Here is a 20,739-nt window from a genome sequence, read left to right as displayed (position 1 = left end):
TAAATATTTTAGAGTTTCACTTTTGATTATGCTTTACCTTTGGTATAGTGTTAAGGGCTAGGTTGGCATGTAAACAAAGAGGTCCCACAAAACAGATTGGTATTTACATCTGGGTCTCATACAGTTCACATAACCATCTTTGCAATGAAAGACCAGCGAATTGGCAGGCCTGAATAGAAAGTGGTGTTACTGAACATTGTGTCTGACTGGCAGTGCAATCAGTTAAGATCTTATTTGAAATGGATGCCCTTGATAATAACACAGAGAGGTCTGTTGTCATTTCCTATATGGGATCAACCATTGCTCCATTTTCCCTTGTACTTGTAAGCATGCACCCAGAGCCTTAGCTGCTGTAAATAATCAATCATTAGTCCAGTGGAGTGAGGCTGACTTCCACCAGTTGAAGCTCTGGCACATGTACCTTTTTAATTCTTTATTCCTCAGTTCTTAACATGATTTTTTTAGAAATGCAACCCCATCTTAAATCCTGAGAGAGCCTATGCATAATGCATATTCTACAGCATAATGTCACAACAATATGTGCATTACAAACCATTGCCATCTCCTTATCTGTGGCCAGTGGAGGTGGAGGGTTTCAGTGCTGTGAAGTGCTATTCAGTCTGCCAAGTGGAGCTCTCAGGAAAGTGGTGAGGAGGAAAGTTTGGGGATTTGTTTTCCCATGGGTGGAACATTATTTTATTTTCCAACAAGTTGCATAACCATCAATAAAACCAATCTAAGTCATGCCCTTTTTGTGTTGGAATACAGTAGTGTAATTTCTACAGCGCATCCTGTTTACCATCGCGGAACATTCTCTCTTGTTTAACTGCCTGACCCAAGGATTCTCCTCTTTGTTTTCAGAGCATCTCTCCTGAAGGTTTCAGGTACCCTGAATGGTTCCATGATGTATTATGTACTGTATGTATCTCACTGGGCTTGAAACTTCTGTTGGGTGCTCTAGAGGGTCATGGGCCTTTGGTTTGGCTTTGTTAAATGAAGAATTGAAAGTGCCATCTTTGCCATCTGAGTACTCTGATCACTGTGTGAGACTTTCCTTATCCGTTTGTATCTATCTATCCTGTCTGCATCTGGTGTGCCCTGAAGACCGAAGACCTGAAGACTGAAGAATAGATTGGAAGAGTGTGCCAAGATAAACTACCCAGGACTGCTGCAGGGATTGTAAGTTGTATGAGACCATGCTGAGAGGGAAGGACTGAGAATGAGAGGAGTGGCCATCTTGGTAATACTAAATGGGTGTTACACATGCACATCCTGCAGAGAATTTGTCTTATTTCTGTCTTGCTGAAGGAGCTTGCTAATACTTTTGGCAGCTATGAGTGCTTTTTTTCCTCTTCCATTGTTGAAGAATGTTACCCCCAGGCAGCTAATAGCACTGCAGCTGTTGTTTCACATGGAGAATTAATATTACAGCAGCTGAAAACGAGAAGGATAACCAGCACCTTGTGACCAGGGCCATGGACCAAGGATGAGTGTTCATGGGCCACTGGTGGTCTGCAGAATGACAGCTGGGAAGGTCTGTTCTGTGGTGGTCTATTTCTTATTTGCATTTTTAAACTTATAATGGTGTAACGAGTCAGACTTTCAGGCCAAAGCCTAAGAAAATGTTGCTTCTATTCTCTTGGCACTTTGCTACGTGGCTCTTATCAGACTTGTCTTCATCACTTTTAATAATTACATGTGAAAATAAAATGCAAATGCAAATCTAGCGTTTTCCCCCACCGCACCCCGTAGAGTAGTGGAAGGCAGCACTTTTCTTGGATTGATCTGAATGTCTTGGGACATATATCATCTGGGCATTTTTTTTTCTTTTGGATAAGTTCCCATTGTTGATTAAGCACATTCATGAGAGCTTTCCAAAGAATCCTCTGAGACCCATCAATGCATTTTCTTTTGTTAGGGGAGGAAAAGTGAAAATCTGTTCCTGTGTTCACCTTGCCTTAAAGAAAGCATTCTCATAGGACAGATTTTCTTTTTCCTTCAAAATAAACAACCTCAATTTTAATTTATATTTATGTATAATATGAAGATTAACCGGAACACCTAAAATGAAGACAACTGAAATATCTACAGGGCATCTCTCAGATGGGCAGTCCTATAGACTTATTTTCTTCCTTTTTCTTCCCAGCCCCCTAGAGAAGACATGCCTATCTATTGTGAATAGGAGATGTGGGCAAAGTCTGAAATTGATGATGGTCCAAGATGGCTAAATAGAATTAATGAGCCATTTGTAAATTATTAGCATCTGTTTGTCTAATTCACTTGTAATGTAGAAAGATCACCTATGGGTGAAAAATGTAAGAACAAGGAATCCAGAGTATTGTTATTTTATTGGGATCTTTCTTTCAGTTGTGTTAAAATCCTGAGAGCAAGAAGTTTCACTGCAAGTGAGATAAATAAAATGTATATCTAGAAATAGATATAGATTTAATTTTTATATTTTAACTAATTTGCATATTTATTGTTAATGGAGTATGGTTTGGGTATCTGACCACTAGCTTTATAATGTTTTACCAGCTTCTATCCAGCATCCTGATCATACAAACAAAATTAACCCACTATATTCTCACAGTTGGAAAAAATTTAAGATGATAGTGAGTCAGCTTTAATCTTGAAATTGATTCTCTTCGCTTAATTTTAGGTCCAAAAAATTAATATTCTAATTCATTTACAGTCTCTTTATTTTTCCTGTTTTTGTATCCTGGGTTTCTACTCCTACTGTACTTCTGTAGGATCTACAAACTGTTAGTGATTCTGTCTTTTTGTAAGGATGCCGTCAGTAATAATCTCTTATTACCTCCCTTAGCTATGGGCCTCATTTACAAAGAAAGTCCTAGTTATTTTTTCCTTTTTATGGCCCATTTCTTTTTTGGATAGTTCTTTGAAGAAAGAAAAAGAAATTGGATCTCAGTGACTGACCCTCAAAGAGCTTATTTAAGGCAGAAAGGAATAACTGGGACAGAACTCCTCCATTAGAGCTCTGGCGTCTTACCTTTTTTGATATAACTCAGTTTAAAAATGTTTCTCTTCTTAACTTGATTGTGCTTGGAGTAGTTAAGGGAGGAGGACAGGTAGCCTCTATTGGAGTGTAGTGGTTTGACAGATGAGAAGTTGATGGAGATGATTTGTTCTGGAGACTGTTCTGAACAATCACCTATGTAATGGAATTCACACTTCTTTTGCTGAAGACACCCTTTTTATAGGGCAGGGCAAGGCAGTGCTGCTTTTACTTACTTTAATGTGTCCAATGCCTCTCTAGTCAAAAGATTTGCTGGCTGGAGATGTTCCATTAACCTCAGCCAATTAGCTAGTATGCTGTAATTTTTAATTTTAAAATTTTTTAATTTTAATTTTTTTAAAGTACAGAACAGAGTTTTGTTTGGTTTTGTCTAGAGAACATATGGTGCCTGTGTGTTCTACAAATTGCAAACGTCGAACTAAAACTTATTGCCCTTTTAAAAACACTTTACGCATAGTCTTCCTATACCAGCTTGCAGAAGCTGGTGCTGATTCACTCCCTTCAGCAAGTGGAAACAGAAGGAAAAAACCGAGCTGAATGAGCCAGCAAGATTCTCACGGAGTATGAGGGTCTGATGTCATCAGAACTTAATTTTTCCAATCTCCAATAGGTGAAAGCAGCCCCTTTCATTCTAATGCAGATTTTCTTCTCTTGAAGAGTTGAAACTTCTAGTAGGCAGAGCGTAGGGGCCACAAAGATGTTGTCTTTAGAGTTGGTAGAATGTTCCAATTATAATTGGCATCCACCTCATGATACTGGGGTCATGAGATGGACCTGTTGCTTTTCACAAAGCCTTTCCTCAAGAGGCAGAGCTTTCTCTTGGACACCAGCAGGGGTTCCTGTTCATGCTTGTTCAATCTAGTCAATGGCATTGGTGGTGAGTAGAGTCAAGAGTAAGACTTGATGGCTGTTGATAACCTCCATCCCCAAAGAGACAAAGGAACGGCCCTCCAGCTAGATGCAGCAAAAGTGGTCTTGAGAGGGCTTTTGTGTAACCCAGTGTTAATACTGGTCCAGGTAAGTGCTAATGGCAGTTTGTCAAATACTCTTTTGAAGTGCACTGGGAAGTAAATTGGCTGAACTGTTTTCTCTGATCCTGCCTGAGGCTATGAGGAAGAGATTTTTGCTGGTATTTTGCCAGAACTCAATGGGCAACTGATATTGTGTCCTGTGTTTCATTATAAACTAGTCAGCAGTATGTTGCATCGACCTGAGAAAACTTGTTGACCAGTTGGCAGAAGATTCCACTCTTTTTCCAAGGCATATGGCATTTCAGGAGACTTTAGGATACCAGGAAATAAGCAATGCATTAAAGTAGCAGTGAGAGGAATACTTCCTAAGTTTGTGGTGAAGAGTAGAGAAATTGCTGTTTCTACCTGAGGACTTGAAGCCTAAACAAAATAGACATCTTTAGAGATGTTCTGTTCCCTAAGGAAACGTCAGCCACTGACAGCACTCCTAGGCCTTATACGTATGACGTGGGCTCTGAATCTTAGTGAGATAACACTACACAGCATATAGGCTGCCCCTTACTTGTCTTTGTCAACCATGTTCCAATTTAATTGGACTTATTGGTGCCTTGGAACATGGCTGGTGGTTGGCAATGCTTTGGTTTTATCACTTGCAATTTGGAAAGTTACAGGTTACAACCTTGCTAGTAACTACCCTTTCTCATTCTCCTTGGAAGGCTTCTAGACAGGTCAGCTCTTTTGAAATAGGAGTAATAAGATGATAAATCTTTACAGGCATCTAGAGCTTTTGGAATGCTGATTAAGAAAACCACACCCTCCACTCTAGAGGCCTCACTTAGTTGAGTTCATGGGGAAGACACTTAGTTCAGGTCATGCTCATGAAGAAAGGAGTCCGTAGAATGAAGCCTTGATGCTCTCCATGGAACTGATTCATGTGTAGTTCTGGGTTTCAGCCCATGCTTTGAACTTCATCCAGCTAGGAGCCTAGTACTCGTACCCAACTGGGCATTGCATAGCACTTGTTAGAAACAACCCCAGGAATTTATTTAGGTGTTCAGGCCACAGTTTAGAAATCCTCTGGTAGCACTGATGCAGTATAGCACTGGGTCTAGATCTCAAGGTGGCAGATGGAACACTTCTCCAGCAGAACTCCTGTTTGTCTAGCCTTTGAGAGGCATATCTTTTCATTATTCTTTGTTCTTCCTTCTTGAGGATTTTTGTAAGCATCAGGACCAGATCTGAGCACTGCTTTTTGGCCTGGAATCAGTATGCTGGCTGACCTTGGGGAAATGGAACCTCCTGTTTTATGGCCATCACAAAGTTTCAGATCCCTGGGCCCATAAAATAATGTAGTATTTCAGGGATCTTTATTTATCTCGCAAATACATGACCTGGGCCTAGCTGTGTCATCAGTTTGAAGAGTAAAGTCTACATACAGCATATGGCCTGAGTAAATCGAGCTTCTTGGATACTAAACTCAGACTTTCCTAATGCACAAACATAGCTTGTCAATCATGCATCCTAAGCAGTCAGACCTTTATAACTGTGACTGAGACAAATGGTCAGATGGCTGGGTTAGGAAGTATCTGTGTCTGTCTATTGTAGGGATCACTAGGAGCAGAAGAGTAACCGGAGATGAGTGTACAGTTCTGCTGTGTGATGTTTCTGCCCTTCCTGATTCTTTGGACTGTTTTGCAGAGAGCATTATCCTGCCAGCTATAGCCAGTTCACCACAGAGGGAATCTGATTATTTAACCTGGTAGTCCTGACTTGGGTTCACTGTTGACTTTCTTGGCAAGACAGCCAACTTTAATGAGGTTCTGCCACGCTGAAGAGTCTTGGAATCCATTGTGTAATGAGCTGTTCGAGGAAACTATTTGCAGGGCACAAGTAGTTTTATTGGTTCTACAAAACCCAGCTTTATGCTGCTGTGTTCCTGAGCACTGTCTCCAGGCACCTTATGTATTAACTATATATACACAGAGTGTGTGCTCTTGTAACAGTTTGCATGGTGCAAACTGGCATTTATGGTGATCCTCCAACTTGCTATTAATAAAGATCTTTCAGTTGTTTTCTACAGCGTGAGAAGTACACTCAGGAGGCTGGTGCAAAAAGCCAGGTCAGTTTAGTTGTTTGGCTCTGATATCAGAGTGTTTAAAGGAGGGCCAATGAACCAGCCTCTTGCAAGAGAATGTCTGTTGTTGAGAAGTCAGTGAGGTGCCACTGAGGTAGTCAGTTTTCATTGAGCATTGAGCATGTGAATAGGACAACTGGCCTCATTTGCCCTCTAGATTTTCTCCATTGTCCTGTTCCTCTTGGGCTTTTACAAAATGTATTAGCTTAATGTTTCCTTTGGAAAATGGTTTTGTCTAATAGCATCTTCCTCTGAAAGGCACTTACTAGAATCTCAGACCTGCTTAATAGAGTTATTTCCCTGGAGGGTTTTCTCCAGGAAGAGGATTCAGTACATTTATTTATTCACCTGCTGGGAAGAGGAAGCAAACCTCCTGTCTGGGCTTGTATAGGAGAACTAAAGGAACCTGCTAGGAAATTACCTTTTCCCCTTCTGAGTAAAGCAGTTGTTGGATCTTCTTGCAATATATGCTCAAGGAAGTATAATAATAAAATAATAATTAGAGATATACCAATCTCCTAGAACTGGAAGGGACCTTGAAAGGTCATGAAGTCCAGACCCCTGCCTTCACTAGCAGGACCAAGTACTGATTTTGCCCCAGATCCCTAAGTGGTCCCCTCAAGAATTGAACTCACAACCCTGGCTTTAGTAGGCTAATGCTCAAACCACTGAACTATCCCCCCGCATATTGATTCCAGGGAATTTCCTTTTACCTAGAGAGAGAGTCTTCTCCAACCCCCACTCCCCTCTCCCCAGCTACAGTTATCCAATAACACAGGTAAGGAACTACCTAAAGTTTTAGGGAAGAAAAAGTGCATTATATCCACATCTTTCTGGAGGATCATATTCTTCTCATTCACCTTTCCAGACATAGGTGCTGGAACTAGGGGTGTTGGGGGTGCTGCCGCACCTCCTGGCTTCAAGTGGTTTCCATCGTGTGAAGGATTTACAGTTTGGTTCAATGGCTTTCAGCACCCCTACTATGTAAATTGTTCCAGCACCCCTGTCGCCAGACCCTTTTTGGTATTGTAAGAGTAACTGTCTTCCCCTAGGCATTCTTCTGAGGGTCTTCTTTTATCCTTTGAATTACATGGCAGCGATGACTGAGATTGCAACTTTTGGGGGGTCAAACAAGCCTAAACATCTAATTTTGGGAGACTTGTAAACAATGTTTCTGTGTCTGATCTTGTTATGATCAAGTCTGGTTGCCCAAAGCCTGAGTTTTCCCTTGGTTTCTGGCAACTGGACTTCAGTAAGCCGAGAGATGTATCCAGAACCAAACTTTGTAGCAGCTTTTAATAAACTCCCTCAATTTGTTTTTATTTTTGTTTTAATTAAGATGTGGCAGCATATCTGCATTCTGCCTTTAATTTTACAATTTTGAAATATCCTCCAGGAATTCAGACAGCAACTTCAGCCGTTTTTAAGGGAGAAGTCATTCTTCTCATTCATACGTTTGGAATCCTAGGCAAAAAATCCATTGAATTATTATCATGAAAACTGCTGGTATTAGGGCAGTTCGAACTAGTAAAATCATCTTGTATTCTCATGGAATTCAAGTAACCTATGTCTAAACACACCCCTACCCACTCATGCTCCCCCCTGGTTTCTTTCCAAGTAACACTTTGGTTCATAATTATTTTAGATCATTTTGGGCTTTGTCTTCAATGCCAAATTAAAGTGTGTTGACCACCGGATAACTAAGAGATGCGTTAGCTGTCCCACTGTAAAACCCAAGTGGTGACAAGGCACTGTTTATTTTGACTGCAAGATAGCTAGGCAAAGTGAACTGTAGGTGTAGGCATGTTGTGGACCTTGCCTGGGTACCCTGCACTAGAAACAACAGTGGATTGTCTCCACTAGGGTTTTAAACTGGGATAGTTAACAAGTGCTGCAGTTGAAACCCATTCTTCTTGCAGTGAAGACATAGCCTTGGAGAACAAGTTGAGCCAGTAACACTTTATCTATTGCTCTGACCTGTTTGCAGTAGTGGTTTCTGTATGTGTGAGTGCCAAGGTCTCAAGAAGAAAACACCCTTTTCTGAGAATTTAAGTTCTTGCTCACTGAAAGGTCTAAGTACTTTATGTCCCAACTCCCAACACTGTTGTTGTGAAGTTTCCCTCTGTCTCATCAAAATACAGTTCTCACATAGGATTTTTTTCCTTTTAAGGATAGAAGGTTTTACAAGCTGTCTAGTAGCTTGAAAACTCTCGTTGGCATTGCACTGACCTAATGTTATAAATGATTTGCATGTGACATGGACTCACACACTGTAAAGTGCCAAATTAAGCATGGGTATAAGTGGGTGCAACTCCACTGACATGAAAGAAGATGCAACTCAATTGACCAGAATAGAATTTAGCTGTGTTGTGGAGCTTCATAGTGCCTGGTTTTTATAACAATGCAGTCAACCAGAATTTCAGCATATACTAGGTAGACTTCATTTTGTGAAACCTGGCTTGAAGCTCATGCCACATTTAAAATATTGGCTAAAATGTATATCCAGACACTAGCAGAGGTGTTGAGGTTTCTTATTGCTGCTATTCAAATTGTGGTTTTATTATTTATTGTTCCTGGAGTATAGCACATCTCTGATCACAGTAGTTTCTTTTCATGAAACCTTTGTTTTGTGACACTTCTGTATCTCTCTGAGTTTCTTGATTACTCATGCTATCTTATGTTATGCCTTTTCAATATGGGTAAATTGAGATCACATAGGAAGCTGGATAAGTGCTTAATGGCCAAAATGTGGTGATGCTGCATGTATGACCATCATACACAGTCAACTTGAATTGAGTTTGACTGATGGATGCAGCTATTTTTTATACATTTTGTTTTCAAAACGTAATGCAGAAGACTTAACCATTGGGTTAACATACAGGGAGTTTGACTGTATAGTCTATACCCATGTGCTAAAGGCAGACTTTAACCTTTGAGTCTACACTGTATCCAAACTGGAATCCTGAATTATCTAATGAAGTGACCTACTGCAACCTATGTAATACCATCAAACCCTACAGAAATGAAAAAGATAAGGGAAGAAAATAGATTTTATTTTTCATTCCTAATACAAAATGGAAGAAAAAAAATTCCGACAAAGCTCCTGAGAGGATTGAAGTTGCTGCTAAAGAAACCACTTTAGGTTGTCTTTGAAAGACACCACTGACTCAAGTGAGATTGCATGGATATAACTGAGGTCACAAATTTGGTTTCTCATTTCCTCATTGTTTCTATTCTGTGAAGAATATAAATGATAAGACACACCCTTTTTATAGCACCCTTCAGGCTTACATTTCTCAGACGTCAGCTTTTCCATTGCTATAAAGTCCCATAGTTTTATTCAATGGGTCATTTAATCTTCGTGTCTTGAATGGTTAAATATAGATAGTGTTTTAAAAAAATCAACTTAAGAAAAGAAGATCAGAAGCCACACATGCATGGGCTAAATAAAGCATTTCACTAGTAATCTAATCTATAGTAGGAGACAGTTCTGCAGCTGTAAAATATTGGCATCTTTTAAAATGTTGATTTCTGTGTCAGGAAAAAACGTATACCCTATGGTGTTACTCGTGAGATTTCAAGTTCTATTTCTTGAAGATTTTGTAATGTCTATAATTAGGTGCTGGTGAATCACATTGCTGTAGTGTTTCATAGTTTATTTCTGGGAGGTTAAGCTCCAACAGACCAAAAGGAAAAAAAAAGACCAATGCTGAGGCCTCCTACACTTTGTCAGAGGAGAAGTTTGCTCAAATGCATGAATCCAATCTCTACTAAAACCCTTTGTTCATGCCGATCTGTTTTGGCCAAGTAAAATGAGTCTCCAAGGAAATGTTGTCAAGTTGTATCAGGTTTAGCAGAAGTGCGTCTGTAATAAACTGTGTAACCCTAGGGTGACTCTGTATCAACTTCACCTTGGCAATAAATAAAATTTAAAGTGAACAAAATGAAAACTGTGTTTGCCTTCTGTTTGCTAGGTCTAAAGAAGCTTCTGATCTTCCGAATGTTGGAAAACTCAGAAAATTGGAGTACTCATTTTCAAATGTGGTGATACTAAAATTGAGCTGGATGGATGTTCTGTGTGTGCTCGGCATGACCTTTTCAGTTGTGGTTGTTCATGTAGGTATTCTTAACTTGTGGAAGCACTGTTGACTCCATCTCAAAACAGAACAGATGGGTAGTCAACCCTAGACGCTCTGTTTTGAGGTCACAATACTTTAGGCTTCATAATTATTTTGTTTTTTGAAGCACCAAAACCACACACTTAAAGTCCCTCAAAACTATTTGTACCGAAGTTCAGTTGTTGCTAAGATCTAGGAGAAGAAAGGTAGAGAGAATGGGAGACTTCAACCTGAAGCTTTAAAACTACAAAAACTTGGAAATCTGTTTGCTCATGTTTTTTTTCCAGTTGGAAAATCAGAGTGACTCTTTTTTCATATGAAACAGCCATATAATTTAAGAAAAGTTTGCACTCTATGTAGACCAAACAAATTTAGACAAACTTAGTGGTGTATTTAATTTCAGTTTTTCCCTAGTTGCCTGAGGGGAGTAGCCTGACATTAATATGGGTATTTTAGAAGCTATGATATCGTAGTTAGCATGGTCACAAGGCATGGGTTGGAATATTTTAGAGGTCTTGCTTGATATATGGATTCCTTGAATGGTTTGTTATTTGGGGGCTTTTTGTTTTTGGTTTGTTTGTTTGTTTAAAACTTTGCTTTGGTAGTTTAGAAGCTTCCTGTTCTGCTTTTGATTTTGCTGATTTGGTAACAAAAATAAATAAATCTTGCTGTCACAATATCTGAAAAAAAACCCAACAGAGTGTGTGTTTACTAAAAAATCGGAATGTTGAAGGCAGTGTTGGTACATGAACCTACAGAAAGTGTTGCCTTTGCTGCCTCATGATGGACAATTGTGCAAATCTTGCTTTGTCTCCTTTACTTGGTGCATGTCTTGACAGACGATCAACGTGCACTGAAAATGTGCTCTTTTTTGCTTTCTGATAGGTGGGTCTCCCTTGGTTCCATATCCCTTGCAGACAAGAAAAAAAATAAGGAATGCATCACATTTCAGTTTCTTTGGATAGTTTAGCCCAAACTACAAGTTTCTGGGTTTTTTTCTTCACACAGTGCTTGAATTTTAAAGATAAATGTGCACATAGTAAGGCAAACTGCCTCACAAAGTAAGTTTCATTGTGATTTCAGTACATGCCTTGGTGAAAACATCAGATTGAAGGCCATTCAGCTGTACCTGAGGATGTTTGTTCCTTTCATCTTCTGTGAGATTAACCTCTCCTATGACTCAGTGCTGCTTTTGTGGGAGAGGCCCTAGTAACATTAAAGCTAGAACCCATTAGAAAGGCTTTTCCGTCATTTTGTAAAAAAATCTATAGCTTTTACTAATCTCATAACCTTTTATTTGCTTTGTAGCAGAACAAGAAGACTGCTGGTTTGAGTTTGTCTAGACAACAGCTAGCATCCTTGAGAATAACTTCAGAAAGTGCCAGAATATTAAAGAATGGTAACTTTATATAATATAGATGCTCTAACTGCACCGCTGAAGCCGTTGCATTTATCTTGTTCAGAAGCTCAATTTTTCTTCCTTCAGGTTTTTTTTTTGTAAATCGGTCTAAAAGTTCCCAAAAGACACACAGTAGCAAGATTTTTGTTATGTTCTTTCTAAAGTGACTGAAGTTTTAAGGAAAGAGGTTTTTGTTTTTCCTCTCTTCCACACAATGGAGCTTTCAGAGAACCTCTTTTAAAAGGAATAGCTACAGCCTTTGTGTTGAAGGGTGTGTCTGTTGGCAGAGTTTGCTGAAGCAGACAGGCTGGCTGGTGATTAACAAAGGTCATTAGACTTTGGAATCTAGCAAGCAGAGTCAGATGGTATATCTTCTGTGCATAGAAGAACGACTCTCAAGAGGCTGAGGCATTCTGGAGGGTTCCTTCCCCCCATACCCCTCCCCCTGTTTAAGAGGGCATGCTGTGTGCTGCTTCAGTCTGCAGGACAGTTTGGACAAGTGTCTTGCTTCAGTAATACTTTTGTGCTGGAACTAATTAACACATTTATCATTCATGGGATAAAAGAACCTTCAGAGATCTTTGCAAATGATCAGTTAGGGACAAAAGGTGCTGTTTCTGACAGTGCATGGAAACAGCTAATTCTCTGTTGAAAAAGGCAAATCATAAGAAGGCAAGTAGTGTTCTTATGATGATGCTTTTTCTAGCATGAACCTAGCAAAAAAAAAATTTTTAAATCGTGTGCTCTTCAGATGAAGCTCAGATAAGTGAGGCCATGTTGTGCACAAGCTAGAGGCTGAGAGCTTCTGAGTGCATGAGTTGTCTGAGCTAAAATGGCTGCTCCTAAAGCTCAGAGGACTAGGGCAGCTTAGTGAGTCTTAAAGCTTCAGTGACGCAGGAGCTCATATCTCTTGAAAGTGTGATAAACACATTCAGCAGAGCTGTGGCTTGTTTGGCTGAGATGAAAGGACTAAGCTTTGGGGGATGGGCAGTGAAAACTGGATGATCTGCTTTTCTGTGAAGTGCTCTAAATGCAGGAGTCGTCTGCTCCATGGAAAAAAAATTGTTTTCAGGTCTAATGGACTGTGCTAAAGGAGACGTGGGGTGGGGCTTCACTCACTGCTGTAATTTGATCCAGAGCAGAGATAGCAACCTCTTCCACACAATTTGGTCTGGTACTTGCACAAAAAAAACTGGAGTATCCTGATTATTGTGTCTTTGCTAGCTGGAAAGAAGCTGGTGCAGTGTTCCTTTTCTTTATGGGGGACTAAGGAGAAAAAGGATAAAATGCAGTGTGCATAGTAGTGTAGGTAAACATCTGGAGTGTCTGTGTACTCAGTCTGTCAAGAATTTGACTTGAGAGAAGTTTATTTTAGCAGGCTATCAGGAGGAACATTCTTGTATGTAAAATCCTGATGCAATGCCTTCATTTATTGCATTGACATAATATTATTGGACTTTGATCTTGCTGTAGAAGTAATTTTATATTCTACAATAAATGAATGGAATTTTCATCATAAAATATTTTAGCTGCCTTTCCCTCTATCAGACCTCTGGAAGTCCTAGGTTAATGTAGCCCAGTGGAGCATGTGGAAAACGTAAAGAAATCATTCATTCATTAAGATAATAAGTTGCTACTGTGCCCAAGAAACATATGAGGTAGGAGGACCTCTGCCTCTGGCTTTTTTTCCTGTCTTTCTTCTACAGCAGTCCATAAATTTTGAGCACAGAGACAAATTCTCCTCCAGAATTATGTCTCACTGGGTTAACTGGTCATGTACCGAACTACAGTACTTGACTTTACCAAGATCAGTGTGTCATGTTGTATATCAAATTAGGGTTTGTGGAAGAATCCTAGGAAGCCATGAAACTTTGAGGAGTGATCTTTTTTTATTCTTATTTCCATTGTGCTGTTGCAGTGTTTTTATTAAATGAAAGCAGAAATCCCTTCCTCTACCATCCACCATCCCATCAAAATCCTGATCCCAGAGACAGGATATAACTCTGGGCATAGTTATGGGAATTTCAGCCAAGAATATTGCTATCATCTGTGTTTGGTGGAATTGTTTAGGGGTTGTGCAATAATCTGTCAAAAGTCAACGTATCCAGATCTCTCATTGCCATAATGTGTCTTTTTTCCATCAACGTCAAAACTGACTAGATGTTTAAACTAATTGAAAATGCAAGTTTCCAGTGGAGGCTTTTTAATCTTTAGCAGTGAAGTAGTCAGTAGTTGTTGAACCTGCAGGAAGGTCAGTGCTGGTCAAAAAGAGGCACAAATGCTGTTTTCTAATAGCAAACGTCAGTGCATGAATGGCTGGAAGTAATGGAGCTTCTCAAATCACATGTGCTTCCCAAGTCTTTATTTGAGGCAGAGCGTCAATGTAGCAATAAGCCCATAGAGGAAGAACCTGAGTAAGGGAAAAGGCAAGAAGGCATGGTCTACTGAATCAACATCCATTGGTCATAAGGCTTGAATATTTGTAGAGCCCAGCTCAGCAACTTGTGAGCCATTTAGGTAGGACTTTCTGTTAATTTGAATTTCCTTGATGCCTTTCAACATATTGAGTAAAAGTTGAGTTCCTGCTTCTGTAATATTAGCATTTCTGGAGGTTACTTGCTGACAAGCTTGGCTTTACTTATTAGTCACAGTTCACTGAATGGTGTTTCTGTGACAAGTGCTTCTCCCCCATTCCTTTACTTTCAGAATTTCCTGATGTAAAAGTATTATCCAGGACCATGGAGGTGCTGCAGTGCGATGGCTGCGATTTTCGAGCTCCATCCTATGAAGACCTTAAAGCTCACATTCAAGATGTTCACACTGCATTTTTGCAGCCAACAGATGTTTCTGAGGAAAGTCCTAGCCAGCCAAGGTCTGGCTCCATGAATGCTAGCAACCAGACAGAGGTCGAATTTTCTTCTATAAAGGATGAATTTACAATTGCAGATGAAATTGCAGGTAAACATAAACCCCTCTTTCTTGTTGCCTGTCTTTACTTTGTAATTTTCATTAATTTTCTTATAATGACAGCAAAGTGAGCATTGTCTAATTACTGCCATATCAGTTCTGATTACTGTTTTCTATGTAACCACTGAAATGAGGAGTTATCTGTTTTTTTATCTTCAAGAATTTTAGAAGTTTTTTTTGTGTGAACTTCTGAAACCAGTGTGTTTATTTAAAAAAAAAAGTTATTTTAGAAGTAATACATATTCCACGTTATGTCCCACATATCTGAGTTTTGCAATATGTGCAGTAGAGAAGCATAGATAAGATAGTCTAATGCATTGCATGCATTTGAATACTGATGTACCCAATGGGATGTGATTTTTGTTGAATATTGAATTATATCGTTGAGTGGTAGGTGGGGAAGAAATTGTATGTATTTATTTCTTGGTTTTTTTTTCTTTCTTTTAGGGCAAAATGCAGCTCAGATGGGGACTGGAAGTTATTATAGCCATAGCCAGAGTTTTTATAGCCAGCACATGGCCCCAAATCCCAAACCAACAAACAAGTTTTTCCAGTGCAAATTCTGTGTGCGTTACTTCAGATCCAAAAACCTTCTCATAGAACATACCCGAAAAGTGCATGGCACACAAGCTGGAGGGAGCTCGGTGGGGCCGCCTGCTGCTGGATCCTTAAATTACAACATCATGATGCATGAAGGGTTTGGCAAAGTTTTCTCTTGCCAGTTCTGCACCTATAAATCACCAAGGCGTGCAAGGATTATTAAGCACCAGAAAATGTATCACAAAAATAATCTAAAGGAGAGTTCAACTCCCCCTGCCACTGCAGCTGCCATATCTGAATCTGCATCTGCATCCGTGCCAGTACAGGAATCCTGCAAGGAGCTACCTGCTGAAGTAGTAGAGCGTAGCATCTTAGAATCCATGGTCAAGCCTTTAACAAAGTCCAGGGGCAATTTTTGCTGCGAATGGTGTAGCTATCAGACTCCTCGAAGGGAACGCTGGTGTGACCACATGATGAAGAAGCATCGCAGCATGGTAAAAATACTGTCAAGCCTGAGACAGCAACAGGATGGAACCGGGTTGCCTGATGTGCAGAACAAGAGTGCACCAAACTCCGCCCCAAACTCCAACTATATCTCTATGAATGCTACAGGACGTGAGATGCCGAATGCCAATATCTCAAACTTCAGAGGTTCTATGAGTAACTCCCTTATCAGACCCAATTCTTCTACATCTTCAAAGTTTTCTTCTGTGTCTTATCCTCAAATGAAGCCTAAGTCACCTCATAACTCTGGTATGGTTAATTTGTCTGACAGATCCCGCTATGGAATAGCTGACATGACAAATTCTTCTGCTGACCTGGAAACTAATAGTATGCTAAATGACTCTAGCTCTGATGAAGAGCTAAATGAAATAGACAGTGAGAACGGCTTGAACTCCATGGATCACCAGACCTCAGGAATGTCTGCAGAGCAGCTGATGGGATCTGATGGTAACAAATTATTGGAAACAAAGGGGATACCCTTTAGAAGATACATGAACAGGTTCCAGTGTCCTTTTTGCCCTTTCCTCACTATGCACCGCCGAAGCATCTCCCGCCATATTGAGAACATCCACTTGTCTGGGAAGACGGCTGTATACAAGTGCGATGAATGTCCTTTCACTTGTAAGAGTTCATTAAAACTTGGAGCTCATAAACAGTGTCATACAGGTACAACATCAGATTGGGATGCTGTGAATTCCCAGAGTGAAAGCATAGCCTCCTCTCTGAACGAAAGCACAATGTCTTATGAGAGTGGAAATATAAATGGCAGGAAGTCAGGCGGAATGATGGAATCTGTGCAGCAGCAACAGCAGCAGTCCCCTCAACCCCACTCGCAGCACCCTTATAAATGCACGCTGTGCAACTACTCCACAACTACTTTGAAAGGTCTCCGAGTTCATCAACAACACAAGCATTCTTTTTGTGATAACTTGCCAAAATATGAGGGACCGTCATCCAATGCTCCACAAGAGGGTGAGGTGGATGCCCATGTTGCCTCCAGCACTGTGAAGAAAAGCCAGACCTCAATTCTTGGGTTATCATCTAAAAATAACTTTGTAGCTAAGGCCTCTCGAAAACTGACAAATGACTTTCCCCTAGATCTATCACCCGTGAAGAAGCGAACTAGAATTGATGAAATAGCTAGCAACTTACAGAGCAAAATCAACCAAAACAAGCAGCAAGAAGATGCAGTGATTAATGTAGAGGATGACGAAGAGGAGGAGGAAGACAATGAAGTGGAGATAGAAGTAGAATTGGACAAGGAAGAAGAACAAACAGAGCCATTGATGGAGGTGTCTAGTTCCTATGCACCCCAGCAAATGTGGGGAAGAGATACTAATGATTCTCAGAAGGAGACTAATTTCAGGAACATGCCGCATGATTATAATTCCACCAATGGGGCAGAAATTGAGCTAACTTTATCTGAAGATGAGGAAGATTATTACTGCTCTTCTGTCAACATGAAGGATCATCAAGGGCCTAATGCATCTCTTTTGGGCAGCCAGTCGAGTATGTATGGATCTGATCAAAACAGTGAAAATGCAGAGTTTAATGATTCCGGACGGCTTTATTATTGCAAACACTGTGACTTTAGTAACAAATCTGCCAGGAGTGTTAGCACCCACTACCAACGGATGCACCCTTACATTAAGTTCAGCTTTAGGTATATCTTAGACCCTAACGATCACAGTGCTGTGTACAGATGCCTTGAATGTTACATTGACTATACCAACTTTGAAGACCTGCAACAGCATTATGGTGAGCATCATCCTGAAGCTATGAATGTACTCAACTTTGATCATTCTGATCTGATCTACCGCTGCCGCTTTTGCTCTTACACTAGCCCGAATGTTAGAAGCTTGATGCCACACTACCAAAGAATGCACCCAACTGTTAAAATTAACAATGCAATGATATTTTCAAGCTATGTAGTTGAGCAGCAAGAAGGGTTAAATGCAGAGTCGCAAACACTGAGAGAGATCTTGAATTCTGCTCCGAAGACCATGGCAACTTCCACCCCAGTGGCCCGCGGGGCTGGCATGCCTGCTACATTTAACAAAAATGCTTCAAAGAGTTTTAGTCCAGAATGTGAAAATCAGAAAGAGCCTTCAGTTAATAGCGTTGTGGTGTATGACTGTGATGTGTGTTCGTTTGCGAGCCCTAACATGCATTCTGTTCTGGTGCATTATCAGAAAAAACACCCTGAAGAAAAGGCTTCATATTTCAGGATTCAGAAGACCATGCGGGTGGTGTCTGTCGAAAGGGGTTCTGCCTTGGCTCAACTGTCCTTTGAGCTGGGAACTCCCATCTCCCCAAAACTGTCCAACATGGCTTCGCAGCCACCACCTCCCCCTCCACCACCACCAGACCTCACCACTGAACTCTACTACTGCAAGCACTGTTCATATAGCAACCGCTCAGTGGTAGGCGTGCTCGTCCACTATCAGAAAAGGCATCCAGAAATAAAGGTCACTGCGAAATACATTAGACAGACGCCCCCCACAGCAGCAATGATGAGGGGTGGTGAAATGCCACCTGGCATTCAGAGGCCACCAGCGTCTATGCAGCTGAACAGGGGCAGCTCTGAGAGCTCTGTGGCTCCCCTTGAGAATGAAATGTTCTTCTGTCAGCATTGTGATTATGGAAATCGGACCGTTAAAGGCGTGCTCATTCATTATCAAAAGAAGCATCGTGACTTCAAAGCCAATGCAGATGTGATCAGACAGCACACGGCCACAATTAGGAGCCTTTGCGATCGTGGCCAGAAAAAATTGTCCAGCAGCATGCCTGCGCCCGCTTCCAATGCAGAGCGGGACAAGGCTAAACTAAGAGCTCTCAAATGCCGTCAGTGTTCCTACACATCACCTTATTTTTATGCACTGAGGAAGCATATTAAGAAAGACCATCCAAGTCTGAAGGCCACAGTTACATCCATTTTACGATGGGCATTTTTGGATGGCTTAATAGAAGCTGGTTATCACTGTGAATGGTGTATTTATTCACATACAGAGCCTAGCGGTTTGCTCGTGCATTACCAAAGGAGACATCCTGAGCATTATGTTGATTATACATACATGGCCACTAAACTCTGGGCAGGTCCAGATCCTTCCCCTCCAGCCCTAGTGATGCCATCAGAGGCAAAAACCTATAAATGCAGAGACTGCATTTTTGAAGCATCTTCCATTTGGGATATTACAAATCACTATCAGGCTTTTCATCCTTGGGCCATGAATGGGGATGAATCTGTGTTGCTGGATATCATCAAGGAGAAAGATGCTGCTGAGAAAGCTGGGACCCAGTCCGATGAAGTCGGGACTAGAGTTAATTCTGAAGACCAGATAACCACATCACAGATGGAACAGGATGTCGATTGTGCAGAAGATTCCAGCCTTCCCCAGGAAAAAAATATCCAGCTGGCCTCTGCAAACCCTGCAATATCCTCCACGCCATATCAGTGCACGGTGTGCCAGTCTGAATACAATAACTTGCACGGGCTCCTGACGCATTATGGCAAAAAACATCCTGGCATGAAAGTTAAAGCTGCAGATTTCGCACAGGACATAGACATTAACCCAGGAGCCGTGTACAAATGCAGGCATTGCCCATACATTAATACGCGGATCCATGGTGTCCTTACACACTACCAGAAACGGCATCCGTCAATAAAGGTCACCGCTGAGGATTTTGTGCATGACGTGGAGCAGTCTAATGACATGGCCCAGAATGATGTGGAAGAAACGAGTAGGATTTTCAAGCAAGGGTATGGTGCTTACAGATGCAAATTATGCCCTTATACCCATGGCACTTTGGAAAAGCTTAAAATTCATTATGAAAAATACCACAACCAACCTGAATTTGATGTGTTTGCGCAGTCACCGTCGAAGGTGTCTGTGTCCATGGAGCCGGGGGGTACCCCCGAAATAAAGGCTTCTCCGGAAATTGCTGCTGAGGACATCGGAGAAGTTACTGTGCCAGCTTCTCATTTCTCCAGCTCTCATCTTGTGTCTCACACGGTGTTCCGCTGCCAGCTGTGCAAATATTTCTGCTCCACCCGGAAGGGGATAGCCAGGCACTACCGCATCAAACACAACAATGTCCGGGCGCAGCCCGAAGGCAAAAACAACCTCTTCAAATGCGCTTTGTGTTCCTACACAAACCCCATCCGCAAAGGGCTTGCAGCACACTACCAGAAACGGCATGACATTGACGCTTATTACACTCATTGCCTGGCAGCCTCCAGGACGGTAAGTGACAAGCCCAGCAAAGTGATCATTCCGTCGCCTCCCAAAGACACCTCTCCTCAATTGAGTGAGGAGTTGAGGAGGGCAGTGGAAAAGAAAAAGTGCTCACTTTGTTCCTTCCAGTCCTTTAGCAAAAAAGGCATCGTGTCCCACTACATGAAGCGTCACCCTGGCGTTTTCCCTAAGAAGCAGCATGCGAGCAAGCTGGGGGGCTACTTTACAGCTGTGTATGCTGACGAGCATGAAAAGCAGACTCTAGGAGAGGAGAGAAATGATTTTGAAAAGGCTGAGGTGGAGAATGAGGCTCAGGAAATTGAGTGGCTGCCTTTCAGGTGCATAAAATGTTTCAAACTATCCTTCAGCACGGCCGAACTGCTGTGTATGCATTATACTGACCACCACAGCAAGGATTTGAAGAGAGACTTTACCATACTGGGATGTGGCACCCGCTCTCAGAGCTCTGCCTACCAGTGCAAGCACTGTGATAGTAAACTGCATAGCACGGCAGAACTGACCTCACACTTAAACAGTCACAATGAGGAATTCCAGAAGCGTGCCAAACGTCAAGAGAGGAGGAAACAGCTTTTGAGCAAGCAGAAATATGCAGATGGTGCTTTTGCAGATTTCAAACAAGAGAGGGTAAGAGAGTGTGTGTGTTCTCTCAACACCCCCCTCCCAGGCAGCTTATTATTAGTGTACACATGCATGCTCTTTGGCAGCCAAACAGCTACAGGCAAGCAAGTGACTTAGTGTGCCGATGAGTTCTGTAAATCAATGAAATGTTCTAGCTCGATTACATTCCCCCCCCCCCGCCCACTTCTGTATCCC

General features: G+C 41.3%; 1 protein-coding gene across 9 annotated transcripts in view; it reads left to right on the top strand.

The window, feature by feature from the left end:
* Positions 1–20,739, top strand: part of ZNF462 (zinc finger protein 462) — a 110,859-nt gene that overhangs the window by 34,911 nt on the left and 55,209 nt on the right. For all 9 annotated transcript variants that reach the window (XM_030567577.1, XM_030567574.1, XM_030567575.1 and 6 more), the window contains 2 exons: positions 14,366–14,617; positions 15,074–20,550. In XM_030567577.1, coding sequence (XP_030423437.1) covers positions 14,398–14,617; positions 15,074–20,550 — 5,697 coding nt within the window. In that variant the 5' untranslated portion in view covers positions 14,366–14,397. Of the gene's footprint in view, positions 1–14,365; positions 14,618–15,073; positions 20,551–20,739 lie in introns of those variants that run through there.

Source organism: Gopherus evgoodei, chromosome 6, assembly GCF_007399415.2.
Source record: "Gopherus evgoodei ecotype Sinaloan lineage chromosome 6, rGopEvg1_v1.p, whole genome shotgun sequence".
Classification (NCBI taxonomy): Eukaryota; Metazoa; Chordata; order Testudines; family Testudinidae; genus Gopherus; species Gopherus evgoodei.
This window is presented reverse-complemented; position numbering and strand designations above follow the sequence as displayed.